Source organism: Hypanus sabinus, unplaced genomic scaffold (assembly GCF_030144855.1).
Source record: "Hypanus sabinus isolate sHypSab1 unplaced genomic scaffold, sHypSab1.hap1 scaffold_560, whole genome shotgun sequence".
In the NCBI taxonomy this organism is placed as follows: Eukaryota; Metazoa; Chordata; class Chondrichthyes; order Myliobatiformes; family Dasyatidae; genus Hypanus; species Hypanus sabinus.
Window position 1 is genome coordinate 303,960 of NW_026781421.1, and position 19,544 is coordinate 323,503.

Sequence of the window (19,544 nt, forward strand, 5' to 3'; positions counted from 1 at the left end):
AGTTAAATGTTTAACCATCACGGTGACTGAAGGCCGCTGCAGGTTCATGAGGGACTGTTACTGTCAGATTCTACAGTTCTTGTGGCTACTCATCGCACCCAGGACTGAACCCTGGTCACTGGGCATTGGAGGAGTCTGTTCTGCTGATGTTAGCCTTAAACTAGACTGATGTTTATTACTGTGGATCCGTGAAAGATAAATCAGTTCTGTATCAAAACCCCTGTCTCTACCACACTCACAAATCACTAATTTCAAAGGACTGTGACAGACAGCTGGGTTGTTGCAATGCGCCTCTAAAGCCTGACAGCAGACTAGCGAGTGAATCTTCGGTGGAGCAAAGTCAGAATCCAAAGAGTTGCCAGCACCAATCTGGGCTCTCGGTCTCCGGAAAGAGATGGGGTCTGGAGGTTACAAGGAAGAGGAGGAAGGGGAACCAGACCAGCAGGGTGTGGCTATCAATGAAAGATGAGTAACATTTGGAAACTGGTCAATTGAAAACCAAAATGGTTAATGTCTACAAAACATTGCAGGTAATCAGCACATCAGGCAGTAAATGTGGAGAGGAATAAATGGACAGCATTTAGGCCAAGACCTTTCAGCATGTCTGGACTGTGTACTCCTCTGCTTAGTTGCTGCCTGAACTGCAGAGCTCCTTCAGCATTGTGTGTGTGTGCGTCGCTGTTTTCCAGCAACTGCAGAATCTCTTCTGTTTCATATCTGCATTTGTAAGACGATTGTACTTTGTCATTAAATAAACGAAATGCCTGTTGATATTTAGTGTATCGTTTATGGGAACCGCTTTCTGGGTAAAAGAAAACTGCTGATTTTTCTACACACAAAACAATCTCAGGTATGGGCATGAAACCGGTGCTTGCAGAAACTTTTCATGGCTCCGTGAATACCCATAAAGCCCCGCGTTTAAAATTTCGCTGTCGCTTGAAGCACCGATCAAATGCGCAGGCGTCAAGCTTGCCGCTGTCTTGGATAACTCCGCATGCGCGCAGTACACAAAATGTCGAGAGGACCGGCAGAGGTAAGAATGGGTGTTGGGTGGGTTTTAATTGAGTGACAATTGTTGTGAACACTGAACACAGTGACTCACAAACCCGGCACAGGCCAGGTCTTTTTCCTCTCTCTCAGCCCCACGAACCGTACTCGGGCCCCGGGGAGCTTCCGGCTGATCAGGGAATGGGAGCAAATAGATCTCACAGACAGAGCTGAGCTCCGGAAAACTAAATGCAGGGATCAGGAACTCGTAGAAAGGGAACAAAATCTTTCTATCAGCTGTTGAGACAGTCACCTTTGTTCTACCTCCAACCGCAGCTGCCACCAATCCAGGCAACACACACAAAATGCCGGAGGAACTCAGTATTAGTACTCTTTTCTATCGATGCTGCCTGGCCTGCTGAGTTCCTCCAGCATTTTGTGTGTGTTGCTTGTTCTGCCTGCTCTTGTTCTGGCGTTTTCTACCTGTGAGGACATGCTTTGATCCATTCTGTCTGGGTACGTACTGATATCAAACACCTTTGCCCTGGGCAGCAAGTAGCTTTCACATCACAAATGTGCCAGACTCCAGTGAGGCAGTCTACTGCCCTTCCCTTCATATTCTTTGGCATTGCCATCACCGAGTTCACCACTGACAGCCACCTGGAGTGGGGTGGGGGTTCAGGGGAAATATTTATGTACGATACACAATACCTGTGTGTATTGTGGCGACGCAATAGTTGCTGGATAATTTGCAAGTGGGGAGTGATATTTGGAAATCTGACTTTTTAAAGTATCATTTAGCAGGAAAATCACATACAGTGACATGCAAAAGTTTGGTCATCGCTGGTCAAAATTTCTGTTGTTGTGAATAACAACATAGTGAATAAAAGATGACCTGAGTTCCAAAAGGCATAAAGTTAAAGATGACACATTTTTTTAATATTTTAAGCTCAATTACTTTTTCTTTTCCATCTTTTACAGTTTCAAAATAACAAAAAAGGAAAAGGGTCTGAAGCAAAAGTTTGGGCACCTTGCATGGTCAGTACTTAGTAACAACCCTTTGGCAAGTATCACAGCTTGTAAATGCTTTCTGTAGCCAGCTAAGAACCTTTCATTTCTTGTTTGGGGAGTGTTGCCCATTCTTCCTTGCAAAAGGCTTCTGGTTCTGTGAGATTCTTGAGCCGTCTTGCATGCACTGCTCTTCTGAGGTCTATCCATAGTTTTTCGATGATGTTTAGATCGGGGGAATGTGAGAGCCATGGCAAAACCTTCAGCTTGCCACCTATTGAGGTAGTCCATTGTGAATTTTGAGGTGTGTTTAGGATCATTATCCTGTTGTAGAAGCCATCCCGTTATCACCTTTAGCTTTTTTTACAGATGATGTGATGTTTATTTCCAGAATTTGTGGTATTTATTTGAATTAATTCTTTCCTCTACCAGTGAAATGTTTCCTGTGCCACTGGCTGCAACACAAGCCCAAAGCATGGCTGATCCATCCCCGTGCTTAACAGTTGAAGAGGTGTTCTTTTCATGAAATTCTGCACCCTCTTTTCTCCAAACACACCTTTGCTCATTGCAGCCAAAAAGATCTATTTTAACTTCAGTCCACAGGACTTGTTTCCAAAATGCATCAGGCTTGTTTAGATGTTCCTTTGCAAACTTCTGATGCTGAATTTTGTGGTGAAGATGGAGGAAAGGTTTTCTTCTGATGACTCTTCCATGAAGGTCATATTTGTGCTGGTATTGCTGCACAGTAGAACAGTGCACTACCACGCCAGACCGTAATCTTCGTTAAGGTCTTTTGCAGTCAAATGGGGGTTTTGATTTGCCTTTCTAGCAATCCTACGAGCAGTTCTGTGGTAAAGATGTCTTGGACGACTTCCGCCATTCCTGTTAACTGCCATTTCTTAATTATGTTACGAACTGAGGATGCGGCTACATGAAAATGCTTTGCTATCTTCTTATAGCCTCCTCCTGCTTTGTGGCCATCAATTCTTTTAATTTTCAGAGTGCTAGGCAGCTCCTTAGAGGAGCCCATGGCTGCTGATTGCTGGGAGAAGGTTTGAGGTGTCAGGGTATTTATACAGCTTTGAAATTTTCATCACCTGGACTTTCCTGACAAAGATTATGAACAAGCCATAGCACTAACAATCTCATAAAGGTCTGAGACCTTGGTAAAAGTTATCTGAGAGCTTAAATCTCTTAGGGTCCCCAAACTTTTGCATGCTGTTCCTTTATTTTTTTTTTCACTCTAAAATTACACAAAACAAAAATGTTGCTTAAAATGTTGAATAGGGTGTTTCATCTTTAACTTTGACTTTTGGAGATCAGTTCATCTTCTACTCACTTCACTATTCACAGTTCTTGATCCAGGTAAAATGGACCCGGGGATCGAGCTGCTTGGGCTTATGAGTTGTTGAGTGAGTATTTCTGGTCTGGGATCAGCAGTTTGTTTCTGGAGTTCCTTTGGAAGCAATGACTGCTAATCTGAGGAGAGGATGATTTCCCATTCCATCCCTCACAGGGAGAGGCGATGAGTAAATGGGCAGTTCCGTTTTTACAACAGTAGAAATAGACCCTTGAGTTTGGTGTTGAACTATGTTTGGAAATCACCCCCCCCCCCCCCCCCCCCACTGTCACCTGTCTGTCACTCGGCAGAAATCAAGCAGAATCTCAAGTTGCTGGAGATCTGCACTAAAAACTGTAAATGTTTGAAGTCATTCTGATGAAATATATTAACCTGAATTGTAAAGTTTGTTCCTCTCAACACAGCTATTCCTTACCTGCTGAGTGTTTCTGGTAATTCCAGTTTTTGTTTATTACGTTCACCCTGGAATGGTTTATATTTCCTGAAATGGACCTGTTTTAACCTGGAAATGGAAATGGGTCATTCTGTGATAGTAGAGCAGTAAAGAAAGCTCAACTTTTCTCTGTAAATTATCCTGGTACCTGTTTGTGTTCAGTACCGTTGTTGCTGACAAGATTTACAAGAATAATCTCAGGAAAGATTGGCTTTATGTGTGAGGAGCATTTGGTGGTTCCGGACCTGTGCTCAATGGAGTTCAGAGGGACGGTGGAGGTGGTGGGGGAGATGTATGGTTAAGTAAACCTACCGAATGCTGACAAACCTGGATACAGTGGACATGGAGAGGATGTTTCCATTAGACGGAGAGTCTGCGATCTAACAGCACAGTCTCAGAATAAAGATGCTTCCCTTTAAAACTGAGATGAGGAAAAAAAAAGTGGCCAAAAGATGTCTGATCTGTGGAATTTGCTGCCGCAGAGGTTGGTTGAGGCTGCCATTTGGGTATATTTATGACAGAGATTAACATATTGATGATTGCTAAGTAGCTTCCGGGTTGGAGGAGGAAGGCAGGAATATGGTGTTGGAATAAAAATCAGCCATGGTTGAGTGGTGGGGCAGACCAGATGGATTGAATCACCTAATTCTGTTCCTGTGTCTTATGTCTTACCATGACTGAATGATGGCTCCTTCTTATCCCATATCGTTTTGTGACATGTGAGGGACAACAAATGCTTGTTCACTGAGATAATTGTATTTGCCTTCAACATTTAAATTTCAGTCAGTTTTGTTCTTAGTAACATTAAGCAGAAATGTGTGGTTCTCCTTTTTAATATTAATGTGCTTCTTTATGTTTCATGTTAAAGTTAGACCTGCGGTGAGAGATTTATTGGAAGAAAAACCCCAACTGGAAGGAAACCACGACTGTAGACGAGGGAACAGCAACAAAGTGAACCTGCCCGAGGATTGAGAGCATCAACTGGAGAGAACCCATCTGACTCGGAGATTCCAGTGAGTCAGGCAGGAGAAAGTTTGGTGAGTCTCGCTTACTCAAACACTGGTCCTTTAGACATTACATACCTGTAAAAGGAAGGTAGGGAATAGTTGGAGTGAGACTGAATGTGCCCAGAAGAACCAGTTATGCCTCTGTCAGACCAAGTTGCAATCACTCCAGGTCTGGTAATGTGCTTGCAGCAGCCCAGCCCTTTAAAAGCTATCCCATTCTGTGGAAGTCGAATCCGGATAAAGTCACTCAGAGACCGTATAAGCACAAACTCTTTATTCCAAGCACCCGGGGCTTACTCAGTTAGTCACTCAAACAGGAAGAGTCTATGACTGTTCCCGCCCAATCCACTAACTGACTAACAATTCCCCTTACACCACAGATATATCTGTTCAGATAACCACCACATAAGACAGGCTGGAGCCAAAGTTATTTACTACATGACAGCCCCTAAGGACAAACTACAAAATAGTCATAATGCCTTAGAACAGACTGAAGCTGTCCTATCTCTACACGTGAGTCCACAAGGAGATGAGCTTCCTGGAACCCGAGCTAGCTTCTTTCAAGAAGAAATATGGCTCAGCTTGGCTTAGCACATCTGGTGCTCATCAGCAGTTTATTTCAGAAAAACAGGCTGCTATTGGTTAACCAAGTGTTAACCATTTTGCATACTTTATCACTCCCTCCTTTTGATCATTAAATGATCAACAAAGCAGTAGTTATTTACAGAGAGAGCAACTGAGTACAGCATTGACATCAGTGAGTAAAAACAGTGTTCAACAGTAATTATACCAATGATATGCACAACTATTAGGCCATAATGCAATATCATGCCCCACATATTAACAAACAGGCCGTCAAAGACCACCATTTCGAACCTTCAGTGAACCCGTGGTTCCTGGTTCCTGCCCTACTTTCTTGATGCTGTCAATCTCCTTGGCAGTGTGCTCGGAAAGGGAGTAATGTTAGTAGACTCATTAGGGATATAGGTTCAGCATTCTGTGTCAATATTAGCACAGGTTCCCCCTTTCTCAGCTAGGATAACATTTAAAGCCATATAATTCTGTAGGATTGTTTGCCAGATTGCAATCATTTCAGTGGATATTTCTGTTACTTGGGCCTATGTTTCTGTCAGGGCCCCTGCAGTATTGTGGCCAGTCCTCAAGTGCTATAGCCAAATTGATTCTCTTTGGTGAATTCCTGGCTACCCCATAGGAGAGAAAAGTGATCATCCAGAATCGCTCAGTTGTTCCTCTCTGCTGCCGGGCACCTGTGAGTATGGCCAGGATGCATGTTTCCCAGTCTAGGAAGTTGCATTTGGTGGGAGCCTGAGATACCATCCGTCAAAACACTGACAGCCACAGTCATCTCTGATAATACCACATTTCCTCACCTCACTTTCCCGGGTGTTGTTTGAGAAAGCCCAGGCTGAGAGTTCCTCACTCTGGTTGAGCGGGATTACTGACATTGGAATCATAGTTTTACTATGCTGCGGAATTTCAGCACAATCCCAGCAGGCCCCTAGATCTACCTGTTTGGCATCGGTGTGACCGAGAGACACAAAGGTGTTAACATGAGGGCTCCCGGATGCTGGGGTGAGCCCTGTCAAAGACACAAGCATGAACACCACTATCAGAAAATACATTTTCCTTTAGTCTGAGCAAGTCCTTCTACTCAGTTCCTTCAGTAACACGTTTGTCGTCTGTTCAATGTATCCAACGAAATTGCCCCTTCAGCTTTGCAGCCGTGGGAGTGGTCAGTAACACCTGATATGCTCCTCTCCACCGAGATCTGAGTTTCCCACAATCCTTGTTCTTGATCAGGACAATATTCCCCGGTTCTGTGGTGGGATAATCACTCCTCTGTGCGGAGGAGTGAAAATCCTCTTCCTTGTAAACCTGTTGTACTTGTGTATGTAATGCTTGGAGAATATTGGTTATTTCCCATCTCTTCCCCAAGGGTATGAATTTTGAATTTTGCTGGTAGAATTTCTGGGAGCAATGGACACAAGGTGGTCCCCAGGGTGTCCTCATGGACCGTCCCTACATCACTTCAGCTGGTGATGACCCTGTTTTCCCCCGTCGGGTAACCTTCATGTGGAATAGGGCTAACGGTAGGTCCTTCAACCAAGTGAGGTCAGTCTCCACCGTTACTTTGGCCAATTTAATCTTCAGAGTACCATTGGCTCTTTCCACAATGGCAGCAACCCGTGGGTGGTGTACGGTAGAATTATTGCCTGATAGCTGGTTTGTTACATACCTCTTTGTTCACTTTCACCACAAAGTGTGGGCCATTGGCAGAGCTCAGCATCTCTGGCAGGCCATACCTGGGAATTATTTCCTGTAGTAATACCTTCACAATAGTCATAACAGTATTATTTGTAGTAGGAATAGCTTCAATCCATCTGCTAAACACATGTATAATAACTAAGCAGTATCTATTGCAATGTACTCTATGCAATTGAATAAAATCAACTTGCAGACACGATAAAGGTCCACCTGTCAAGGGAGTCATACCCGGTGTGCTGGTTACACGTTACCAACCATTCCCTCCTTTCCCAGGTGTGTACACTTCTGTATATAATCAACCAATATTGGTAAGAACTGTGCAGGAACACAAACCTGTCCCACTGGCGTGATCCAAAATCCTTGTTTGGGGTCTTTCTGGCACCCCATCTGGGACCACAGCTTGCACTCCTCCTCAGAGGCGTCCCCCTGAAAAATACGTACCTCCCACATGTCTGGCAAACCCGTTCTGCTTGAGTCACGGAGGATTGCTTGACGGGAACCTGAGAGGACTACAACTATTGAGGATTGTGCAGCAATTTTCGCTGTGTAATCTGCTAAAGGATTGCGTTTAGTGACCCAGTCTGACTGGCGGGTGTGGGCCGCACATTTAATAATAGTCAAATCTCGAGGTAGCTGTAGAGCGGTGAGTAAGTTGTTTACAAAGGTAACATTACTAATGGGGTAGCCAGAGGAAGTCAGGAATCCCCATGTTCCCGAAGTCATGTACAATTCCAAATGCATAACGGGAGTCTGTGTGAACGTTCACACTTTAGTCTGTTGCTAGGATACAGGCAGGAGTCCGAGCAAACAGCTCAGCCTTCTGGGTGGAGTCAGCTGCTTCAAAAGAAGCCTGCTCAGTTATTTCACTGTCCGTCACTATCGCATAGTCAAAATATTGTTTCCCGGCTGGATCCACAAAAGAGCTTCCATCCTCACAAAACGTTGCCTCAGGGTAGAGGGCGTATTGAGGTATGGATGGGAGAATCTATCACCGTGATCCAGACGGGGCAGTTGGTGCGGCCAACTTCATGGCCTGAGGTTGCCCAGAGACGGGGTAAAATGTCTAGGGTTCGGTCAATATTAATAGAGTGTCTTACCAGATATCCCATCTTCACCTCAGTCTCCTTCCAGTATTGGAGTTGTCCCACGACCAAGTTTTGCCAGTCTCCCTCGTTGCTGGAGGCTTGTTACATCAAAATGTAGGCAAGGAACCCCAGGGTCTTTGGTTTGAACCCAAGGCAAACCCTAAAGGTGGCGTGGGGAACAACCAGTCCTGTGTGTCACCAAAGGAAATCTGGAACTTCGGCCAGAAATACACTGCCCTCATTTCCTTTAACCTCCCCAATCACCGTGACTGGGAAATTCTGTCCCTCGAGGGGAGCATAACACTGGCTTTGCTCAGTTGAGCACCCCGGAGGGTCACAGCACAGAGTCACATGAGAGCCAGCCGGGGGCAGAAGGGGTTCAAACACATTGGAATCCAGATTAAGTGCCACCACTGGGAGTTCAGAAACTGGGGAAGCTGTTCGATAGTCCCAGGGTGATACCCTTGTCCATGCATAGAATCTCAACTTCCAATGGACAGAGCAAGTCTCTCTCTGCAAAACTACACCCCCGACTGGTGGTGACTGTAACTGAAACCTCACGCTGGTTCCCCGGGAATTCCAACTGCAGTGGCTGGGTAAGTGGATACGTACAATCCATTCATTCAAACCCAAACAGAGTGATTGTCGCGTCTGATAGCTGAAATCCCTTTTCTGATACTATTTCCTGATTGAGAGTGGTTGTGGTTGCCCCCATATCAATCTTAAACGGAACAGGAATTCCAGCAACTTGCAATATTACATTGGGCTCTTCCTGAGGGGTGGTACTCATGGTAGGAAGCATCTTTGATTGTCAATTTCTAAACAGGTTGTTGTCCCCACCTGTCCCTTGGTAGGTGTTTGTTCCCATTTCTTATCCCCAGATACAGCACACAATGTCAGGTCCCAATAATATGTCAAAGCTCACCGCATTCGATTTCGATCATTGTCAGGCCAATCCATATTATTTGTTTTAATCATGTTGGCTATCTCAGTTGGTAAGCATTGGAGCAGTAAGGTGTTAAACTGGGGAACAGATTCCCATCATTAAAGACTCGGTCTCCTGCGAAAGTGCCGTAGCAGGCCACAAATCACTCCCAATAGTCTATTCCCGATTCCCCAGGCTTAGGTTTGCATTCAAGAACTTCAGTGATGTTTACAGGTTGCTAGAGAGCCCTTTCCAAGGCTTGAATAATCCAGTCTGTCTGTTCATTCTCATTATGGTTTCCTGCCTGTAACTCCTGATAGGTTTGTATCTCAATTCTGCCTTCCATTTCTGCCCCTCATCAGCTGAAAGAGTCACCCATCAGAGTCCGAATAAATCTTGCAGAGTCACATTAAACATTTGGATAGTACTGCGGACACACTGAGCAAACTCTGCTGGTTTTTCTTTTCTACCTGGGACCTGCTTCATGATCATTATCATTTCTTGCGGCTTCCAGGGTGCATACACAGGAATCACTGAGGACAGTCCCTCCTCCAGCTGGTGGACTGGGCAGCATTCGGGTGGGCAATTGCCTTCAGAACCATAGAACATTACAGCACAGAAACAGGCCTTTTAGCCCTTCTTGGCTGTGCCAAACCATTTTAGTCACACTGACCTGCACCTGGGCCATATCCCTCCGTACCCCTCTCATCCATGTACCTGTCCAAGTTTCTCTTAAATGTCAAAAGTGAGCCCACATTCACCACTTCATCTGGCAGCTCATTCCACACTCGCCCCACTCCCTGCCTGTAGAAGACCCCCATTGATGTTCCCTTTAAACTTTTTCCCCCTTCACCCTTAATCCATGACCTCTAGTTTTTTTTTTCCGCCTGGCCTCAGTGGAAAAAGCCTGCCAGCATTCACTCTATCTATACCCATCATAATTTTATACACTTCTATCAAATCACCCCTAATTCCAGTATGCTCCAGGGAATAAACTCCTAACCTATTCAACCTTTCACAATAACTTGGTTTCTCAAGTCCCGGAAACATCCTTGCAAACCTTCTGTGCACTATTTCAATCTTATTAATACACCTCCTGTAATTAGGTGACCAAAACTGCACTGAATACTCCAAATTCTGTCTCACCAATGTCTTATACAACCTCACCATTACATTCCAACTCTTATACTCAATACTTTGATTTATAAAGGCCAATGTACCAAAAGCTCTCTTTACAGCTTGTGACGCCACTTTTAGGGAATTATGTATCAAATAACAAATAACAATGGACCCAGCACTGATCCCTGTGGCACACCACTAGTCACAGGCCTCCACTCAGAGTAGCAATCCTCCACTACCACTCTCTGGCTTCTTCCATTGAGCCAATGTCCTTGTGGAGCCATTAACTCTGGGGTTCTATTGGATCCTTCCCTCCCCGTCTCGGAATAGTCATCGGTATTCCCTTTCTGAATCTCAGGGTATAGGGACCTCCCCCTTCCCTGCCGCCACTGTTTTACCCGAGCAGCCACCGTATCTGAGTACTGGGAGGATTGGGGTTCGGGAGCACCGGGTGCACTCGGCTCCTGGTTGGGTGTTGGGGCGGGGTGTACGGTGGGTGCCCACACCTCAGTCACTGTCCTCAAACAGGGTAAGTATGCCAGACGTGGGTTCAGGATCTCTTTCCCTATCAGTTTGAACTTCAGACTGACATTCCTGCCATTCTGTCCTATCTCGGCTGGGCACGGTTTGCTTATGTTGTTTTCCCTGCTCTTGTTTTCTGCGTCTATCCACCCATTCACGCTCTGCTTTTAGCGTCTCCAAACCTTTGGCGTTCCTCCTGCTGTACGTACCTCTACCCTTTGTCACATGCATTATTCCTCCAACTTGCTAATAACGTACCATTCACCTCTGCATCTGCCTTATCCTTCCATTCCCTTTCCAACAATTTCCACTTCTTTCCACTGTTCTTATTCCATATCAAATTTACTGCTTGTTCTCATGAGGTAATATCCCAGGTTCCCCCCCAGTGGCCAGATTTTGTTCCCCAATTTCTTATTCAGCGCTGCAATCTTTTTCCTTGTCTGGAAAACTCTCACACATTGTGTCGGGCTGCTCCTGGCCCACTCGTATCAATCGACTGCAATTGACCCATGTTCTCTAAGTAATTTACCCGGCACAAAGCCTCCTGCTTAAGTAACAAACAGATAAATTTACCCGGCTGGCACCTCCTGTCCACTTAATAAATTTACCCGGCTGGCACTTCATGCTCATTTAATAAATTTACCCGGCTGGCACTTCATGCTCATTTAATAAATTTACCCGGCTGGCACTTCATGCTCATTTAATTAATTTACCTGGCACGTCTGCCTCCTGCCCACTTAGTAAAATTTAGCCTCCCTTAGAAGCGTCTCCCAACAGATTCTTTCCCAATCCCTTCAAGGTATGTGATCACCTTGGGCGAGGGTCCGTACCAGGAACTAATGGAGAGCGACGAAAGGTAAAATACCTATTAGGTGCCCGGTCGATCTCCACATTCCCCAGCGTGGTCCAGCCACTTACTCAGCCTCTCTGCTTGGCACTCCCTATATTGGGATCCTGTTCATGATGCCAAATGTTAAAGTTGAATCTGAATAAAACTTGGGAGACTAGGTTCTTATCGTCACCACGGTTGATTGCGCATTCTCCTGCAGGAGTTTGAGACGCACGTCGAAGGGAAGGTACGTAAGCACTGCCATCATCTGGCAAGTGGACTGACTTAGTCAGGTTACAGCCGTGTATTTATACATGAACCCAGACATTTATACATAGTAAGCCCCAGACATTACTATTGCAAGATGTTATTTGAACTGGTATGCCCACCAGGTCTGTTGGCGCAAAAATTAATTACGTAGATAAGAGAGTTCACTAAATGAAGGTTTTAATTACAGATGGATATACTGTCCAGACCTTATCAGTTATTCCCTTTGCAAGGCCCTGACTTAATTACAGACAGATGTTCATTCCTGTCCTTTTCAGCCAGTCCTCCTTCCTTGACTCAAACGAGGGTACAATGTATAATGTTATCAGCTAACGAGGATACAATGCATAATATTATCAGCTCTCAGTGAGTCTCTCTGCATGCCACAGAAAACTGGTAATGAGCCTGTCTTAGCAAACCACTAAACACAGAGTTTACTTCAGTTCAAAAATTCCTATTCAGTCCCTAATATTCTTTTAGCCAGAGGTTACATAGGTTCAAAATATTTTTTTTATATATATCCTTAATTCCTCAGGAGGGTTCACGGGAAATATTTATGTCCATTATAGAAACTGGTGTTCCCTGTGTGTATTGTGGTGATGCAAAAGTTGCTGGAGAATTTACAAGAGGGAAGAAGTGGAGTGATATTTGGAACTCCGACTTTTTAAACCGTAATTTAGCAAACAATCCACTTATGGACAATATGCAAGAGCTTTGGTGAGAAAACCCTTCATTACCCATTACAGGCCTGCTATAGAGTGTGAGAGAGCAGATGAACTCAGTCGAACCTGTTACGTATCCCGTAACTGGATAACTTACCAGCAAAGATAGAGAGGTCCGTTGAAGTCTGATGTCACTATTTTCAAACATTTTTATTTATAAAGCGGCACAAAAGTAAGGTTAATACAAACATTCAGATAATGCACGTCGTCAATACTCAATCTAAAGCGCGGGTGTAGTAATAATCATCATTAAAAAGTAATCTAGACTGTTGCCTAGGGGATAATATATTGTCTGTTGCAAATATAAAAGTGACTCAGAAGTCTGCAGACTTTAGCCTTTCGGGGTTTCACATGTTTTAGAGGGATCGGTGAAAAACGAAAAAAAAACTTGCCCGGGTCTTTATGAAGTCACTCCGTAAAATCAGGGGAACGTGGTTTCCCGTTGTTAGTTCAAAGTCCTTCTCGGTATTATCAGCCACCCGCTCCCCAGGCAAAGGAGTTAGGAGCGCACATGGCATTGAGTGACTTCCAGCTATTACGGGAGCCTTGAGCGAGGGTGTCCTTCTGGTGCGTCGCTGGGGTACTGCCTCCTGCAGTCCCCTTTTATCTTGACTTGCAGAGTTGTAGATGTCCATCAAAGTAGGGTGATGCAATCCCCACCCCCACATTGCCCGAGGGTGTCCATATCCATGGTAACTGTCACGTAGCAGGGACATGCACGTCACACAGGTGCCTCTAAGAACAATGGCCAAAACCGTTGCATTGTCTCTCACTTCCTGGGTCCGAGACCCGAATTAATAGCAATCTTGCGATTCTCCGGAAGGAAGGGGCTGCTCCCGCCCCTTCGGCCCCTCAGAGCTGTGGTACATTCATAACAAACCCAGAGGAGGTCAAAGTTCTTATTGACAGTGATTTGCTAGCTGTTAAAATGAATACCTCAGTACATAATAATCACGATGCACATTATGCAGGAACAGTTTGTGGTTGTGATGAATTGCGTCCCCAATATCGTTTGGGCCCCTTTTAAACACCTGTCACTGAAAATGCCCTGACTCATGGGAAGTTCACATCTACAGATGCACTGGGCTGTCTGCATCACTCTCTGCAGGTTCCTGAGATTGAAGGAAGTACAGTTCACATATCAGGCAGTGATGCAGTCAGTCAGGATGCTCTCAATTGTCTCCCTGTAGAAAGCACTTAGGATTTGGGGCCCATAACAAACTTCTTCAACCATCTGAGGTGTAAAAGGGGCTCCTGTGCGCTTTTCACAACACAGCCGGTATGAACAGACCATGTGAGATCCTTGTTGATGTTTGTACTCAGGAACTTAAAGCTGTTCACCCTCTCAACCCCAGATCCATTGATGTCAATAGGGGCTAGCCTTTCTCCATTCCTTCTGTAATCCACAATCAGCTCCTTTGGTTTTGTGACAATCAGGGAAAGGTTGTTTTCTTGACACCAGTCAGATATTGTTCAGACCTCAGATAAGAGTCAGCAATCAAATGGTCAAGCATGGTATGAATGTGCTGAGCTGCATTTATCACAATTCAAGAAGCATCGTAGGAAAGCCAGATGAGCTGAGGACAGGGAATTATGATATTGTACCCATTATTGGGACTTGGTTGCACCCAACAGTCTGAGGGATTTAGAGGAACAAATTTCCAGATTAGAGGAACAAATTTTGCTGTTTTCTGGCCAAGGAGTACTTGGTAAGTGGGAGGCCTTCAGAAGTGTAACTTTGAGGGTGTAGAGTTTGTACGTGCCTTACAAAATAAAAGTTGAAAGGTGACTGGGGCAGGAAACCTTGGTTTTCAAGAGGTATTGAGGCCCCGGATATTTTGTTCCTCTAAATGCCTCAGACTGTTGGGTGCTACCAAGACTCATTAATGACTAAAATATCATGATTCCACGCACTGAGCTCATCTGAATTTCTTTACTTGTCTTCAGTTGGTTTCTAAAAGCTTCCCAATAGTTTTTGCTCTTTCGTTTGCCCTCTGTTTTGCTTTTTTGTTTGCTTTGGCTTCTCATCTCAGCCACAGTTGTGTCCTCCTGCCTTTCCAATGCTTTCACTTCTTTGGGATGTATCAATCACTCAGCTCCCAAATTGCTCCCAGGAACTCCAGCCATTGCTGCTCCGTTGCCACTGCTACCGTTTCCCTTCCAAACAAGTTTGGCCAGCTTCTCTGTCACAGAAATGTGGAGAAGTTCAGTACGGAAACAGGCTACTTGGCCCATCTAGTCAATGCTGAAAAAACATTTAAGCTGTCAAATGCAACTATCTGCACCGGGACCATCACTCTCCATACCCCTACCATCCAGGCTCCCATCCAAACTTCTTTTAAATGCTGAAAACGAGCTCATATTCACCGATTGTGCTGACATCTCATTCCAGTCTCACACAACCATTTCAGTGAAGTCTATTTCCACACGCTCCCATTAAATTTTTACCTTCACCACTTACATCACCGCACCCAACCTCAGTGGAAAATGCTGCTCACGTTTACCCTATCTGTACACAAATAATTTTGTATACTTTGAACAAAACCTGAAAGCAATGTATGGTTCCCTTGTTTATGTTCAGAGCGTATTTCAGATGAAAAGATGATGAGGGGCATTGATTGCATGGATAGTCAGAGGCTATTTCCCAGGTTTAAAATGGCTAACATGAGGGGCATAGTTTTAAGGTGCTTGGAAATGGATGCTGCGGGGCTGTCGGGTAATTTTTTTTACACAGAGGGTGATGGGTGCGTGGAATGCACTGCCAGATGTTTGTGTGAGAGTGTTTCAGTTACTGTGGGGTCGGGTACCCATGCAGCTCAGTGGGAACAGGGAATAATATCAATGGAGAGAGTCAGACTGAGCCAGGTCACAGATTGGAGATGGCAGAAATGCCCCATTCTTGCAGAGACAGGAAAAGCATCAGAGAATTTGCTGCTCATTCCAGATACCAGCACTGTTCCCAGTTAGATGATGACTTCTCTCTCCAACTTGGGTTGAACTTCACTCTAACGGTGTGATGCCAGATCACACCTTGACAAATCGGTGATCTCATCTGAAATGTTGTACTTCACCCATTGATGGATTTTGTAAATTTTTTTACAGGTTAAAAATGACAAGGAATTTGTCTACGGGAATCTCAAACAGATCACGTCAGGTTTGCTGTCTCTATCCAGATATTTAAGACGAGGAGCAAGGGATTCATTCAACCTTCCTTCCTGCTCAGACTGTGTGGAGGGATTCATTTGCTCATCTGACCGACTGGCACACCCGTTATTTTACACAAGAGAGAGTCCGTTCATATTCTCAGACTGTGGGAAGGGATTCACTCGGTCATCTCAACTGAAGGAACATCAGCGGGTTCACACTGGCCAAGGCCATTCATCTGTTTTGTGGGTGAGAAGGGATTCAGTCACTCTTCTCAGCTGTGGACACACCAGTCAGTTCACACTGGGCAGAGGCTGGTCATCTGCTGAATTTGTGGGGAAGGATTCACTCGGTCATCTGATCTAATGGCTCATCAGCGAGTTCGCACTGGGGAGAGGCCATTCACCTGCTCGGACTGTGGGAAGGGATTCAAATACTCATCTAAACTGAAGGAACACCAGCGAGTTCACACTGGAGAGAAGCCGTTCACCTGCTCAGACTGCGGGAAGAGATTCACTCGTTCATCCACCCTAATGGCACACCGGCGAGTTCACACCGGGGAGCGGCCGTTCACCTGCTCGGACTGTGGGAAGGGATTCACTTGGTCATCGGACCTACTGGTACACCAGCGAGTTCACACTGGAGAGAGGCCGTTCACCTGCTCAGACTGCGGGAAGGGATTCACTTGCTCATCCCAACTGAAGGTACATCAGAGAGTTCACACTGGGGAGAGGCCGTTCACCTGCTCAGAGTGTGGGAAGAGATTCACTCGGTCATCTGAACTACTGGTACACAAGTCAGTTCACACTGGGGTCAGGCTGTTCACCTGCTCGGACTGCGGGAAGGGATTCACTCGGTCATCCACCCTAATGGCACACCAGCGATTTCACACCGGGGAGCAGCCATTCACGTGCTCAGACTGTGGAAAGGGATTCCCTTGCTCATCTAACCTGAAGGAGCATCAGAGAATTCACACTGGAGAGAGGCCGTTCTCTTGCTCAGACTGTGGGAAGGCATTCATTTCGTCATCTAAACTGAAGGTACATCAGCGAATTCACACTGGGGAGAGGCCATTCACCTGCTCAGACTGCGGGAAGGGATTCACTCAGTCATCTGACCTACTGGTACACCAGTCAGTTCACACTGGAGAGAGGCCGTTCACCTGCTCAGACTGCGGGAAGGGATTCACTCGGTCATCCAAACTACTGGTACACCAGCGAATTCACACTGGCGAGAAGCCGTTCAACTGTTCAGTCTGTGGGATGAGATTCAGTCAGTCATCCACCCTACAGAGACATCAGCGAGTTCACACTGGGGAGAAGTCGTTCACCTGCTCAGTCTGTGGGAGGAGATTCACTCGGTCATCCCACCTACTAAGTCATCAGCGAGTTCACACGGGAGAGACTGTTCACCTGCTGTGAATGTGGGAAAGAATTCATATGGTCATCTTGACTACAGAGACACCAGCAAGTTCACACCAGTGGTAGAGGCTGTTCACCTGCTCAGACACTGGGAGGAGTTTCTCTCAGCCTTCTCAATCAAATGTGCATGATTGAGTTCAGGCTGGGTACAGGCCGTTCACCTGCTGTGAATGTGGGAAGGGATTCACTCAGTAACCTAACCTTGTGACACACTACTGGGTTCACACTGGGGAGAAAGTTTCAGTAAGCTTCATGCTGGAGATTTGTCCGTCACCATTGCTGAATGCAATTTCAACAGTGACTATCGGTGCTGAACTCTGCAATTATTGCTGCTGCTCACCACATCCAGTTCTTCACACTGGTCACTGGGTGACGGGAGGAGTTTCTTCTGGATATTCACCTTTAATGGGACTAGAGTTTACAGTCTGGATCTGGGAAAAATAAATCAGTTCAATTTTAAACTCTGTCTCCGGTACTTAGTGAATGTATAATACACCTAGTGTACAGTAGAGAAGTTATAACAGTGTACAGTAGAGAGTCAACTCAGGCCAGCTGTGCCCTGCCAGTGATTCTATTCCATGACAGTTTGTTTCAATCCTCCCCTGTTGTTCATCTCTCGCTCTCCCTGTGTTAATGGGTTTCAAACAGTCACCACTCCATGGGTGAAGATGTTCCCCTTGAATTCTCTGTAGACTGAAGAAGTCAAGCTGACTACAGTTCTATCTGACTATTTCCTCATCCTTCAAATCTCTGGGCTGAGGAGGAATGATATTGGTAGTTAACCCCCTTATTCATGCCTCATTTCCACATTATGGGTTATCTTTCCTGCTTCTAAAGGTTTAAGATAGAAACATTGAAAACTTACGGCACAATACAAGCCCTTTGATCCACAAAGTTGTGCCGAACGTGTTCCTACCCAAGAAATTACTAGGGTTACCCATAGCCCTCTATTTTTCCAAGCTCCATGTACCTATCCAGGAGTCTCCTAAAAGACCCTATTGTATCCACCTCCACCACTGTTGCCAGCATGCACTATGCACTCACTGTGTTTAAAAAAAAATTACCCCTGACATCTCCTCTGTACATACTTCCAAGCATCTTAAACCTGTGCTATCTTGTGGCAGCCATTTCATGCCCTGGGAAAAAGCCTCTGATTATCTGCATGATCAATGCCTCTCATCATCTTATACACCTCCATTAGGTTACCTCTCATCCTCCGTCTCTCCAATGAGAAAAGGCCAAGTTCCCTCAACCTGTTTTCACAAGGCATGCTCCCCACTCCAGGCAACATCCTTGTAAATCTCCTCAGCACTTTCTATGGTTCCTACATCCTCCCTGTAGTGAGGCAACTAGAACTGAGCACAGTACTCGTGTGGTCTGACCAGGGTCCTATATAGCTGCAACATTACCTTTCGGCTCCTAAATTCAGTCCCATGATTGATGAAGGCCAATACACTGTATGCCTTCTTAACCACAAAGTCAACCTGCACAGCTGCTTTGAGCTTCCCATGGACTCGGACCCCATGATCCTTCTGATCCTCCACACAGCCAAGAGTCTTACCATTAGTACTATATTCTGTCATCGTGTTTGACCTACCAAAATGAACCATCACACTTCACACTTCACCACTCCGTCTGCCACTTCTCAGCCCAGTTTTGCATCCTATCAATGTCCCGGAGCCCTCCGTGCTATGCACAACACCCCCAACCTTTGTCATCAGCAAACTTACTACCTATCCCTCCACTTCACCATATAGATAATTTCTAAAAATCACCAAGAGTGAGGGTCTGAACAGATACCTGAGTCACTCCACTGGTCAACGACCTCCTGGTTGTGTCCAGCTGGGCATCAGCATTTCTGGATTTGGTATGGTGCAATGAACCGAATTACAGCACTTAAGGTAAAAGAACCCTGAGGGACAAGTGACCTTAATATAATGGAATTCACCCTGAAATTTGAGAAGCAGAAGCCAAAGTGAGATGTATCAGTATAACCGTGGAATAAGGACAATAGCAGAGGCATGAGAGAGGAACTGGCCAAATCTGATAGGGAAAAAACACTGGCAGGGAGGATGGCGAAGCATCTATAGCTGTAATTACGGGAAGCAATTCGGAAGAGACAGGCTATATACATTCCAAAAAAGGAAGAGCTATTCGAACGACAACATCATACAACCACAGCGAATGAGAAGGCCATGCCAACATAAAAGCCAAAGGGAGAGCAGAAAACATTGCAAAAATTGGTGGGAAGTTAGATTATTGAGAAGCTTTTTCGAAACAATCAAGAGGCAACTAAAAAACTAATTAAGAAAGAAAAGATGGAATATGAAGCTAACTAATTACATTAAAGATGGCACCAAATGTTTCTTCAGATTCATAAAGTGTTAAAGAGAGGCAAGAGTGGACATCAGGCCAGAGGAAAACGATGC

General features: G+C 45.3%; 1 protein-coding gene across 2 annotated transcripts; it reads left to right on the forward strand.

The window, feature by feature from the left end:
• The first annotated feature begins 982 nt into the window (after window positions 1–982).
• On the forward strand, window positions 983–17,531 carry LOC132389414 (zinc finger protein 239-like). Of its 2 annotated transcripts, XM_059961939.1 has the most exons (4): window positions 983–1,033; window positions 1,969–2,025; window positions 4,657–4,825; window positions 15,653–17,531. In XM_059961939.1, the coding sequence occupies exon 4, from the start codon at window positions 16,060–16,062 to the stop codon at window positions 17,113–17,115; it is 1,056 nt and encodes a 351-aa protein (XP_059817922.1). In that variant the 5' UTR covers window positions 983–1,033; window positions 1,969–2,025; window positions 4,657–4,825; window positions 15,653–16,059; the 3' UTR covers window positions 17,116–17,531. The 2 variants fall into 2 exon arrangements, with proteins under 2 accessions (XP_059817922.1, XP_059817923.1); XM_059961940.1 differs by lacking the exon at window positions 1,969–2,025 and having other exon boundaries at window positions 998–1,033.
• Window positions 17,532–19,544: the final 2,013 nt, after the last annotated feature.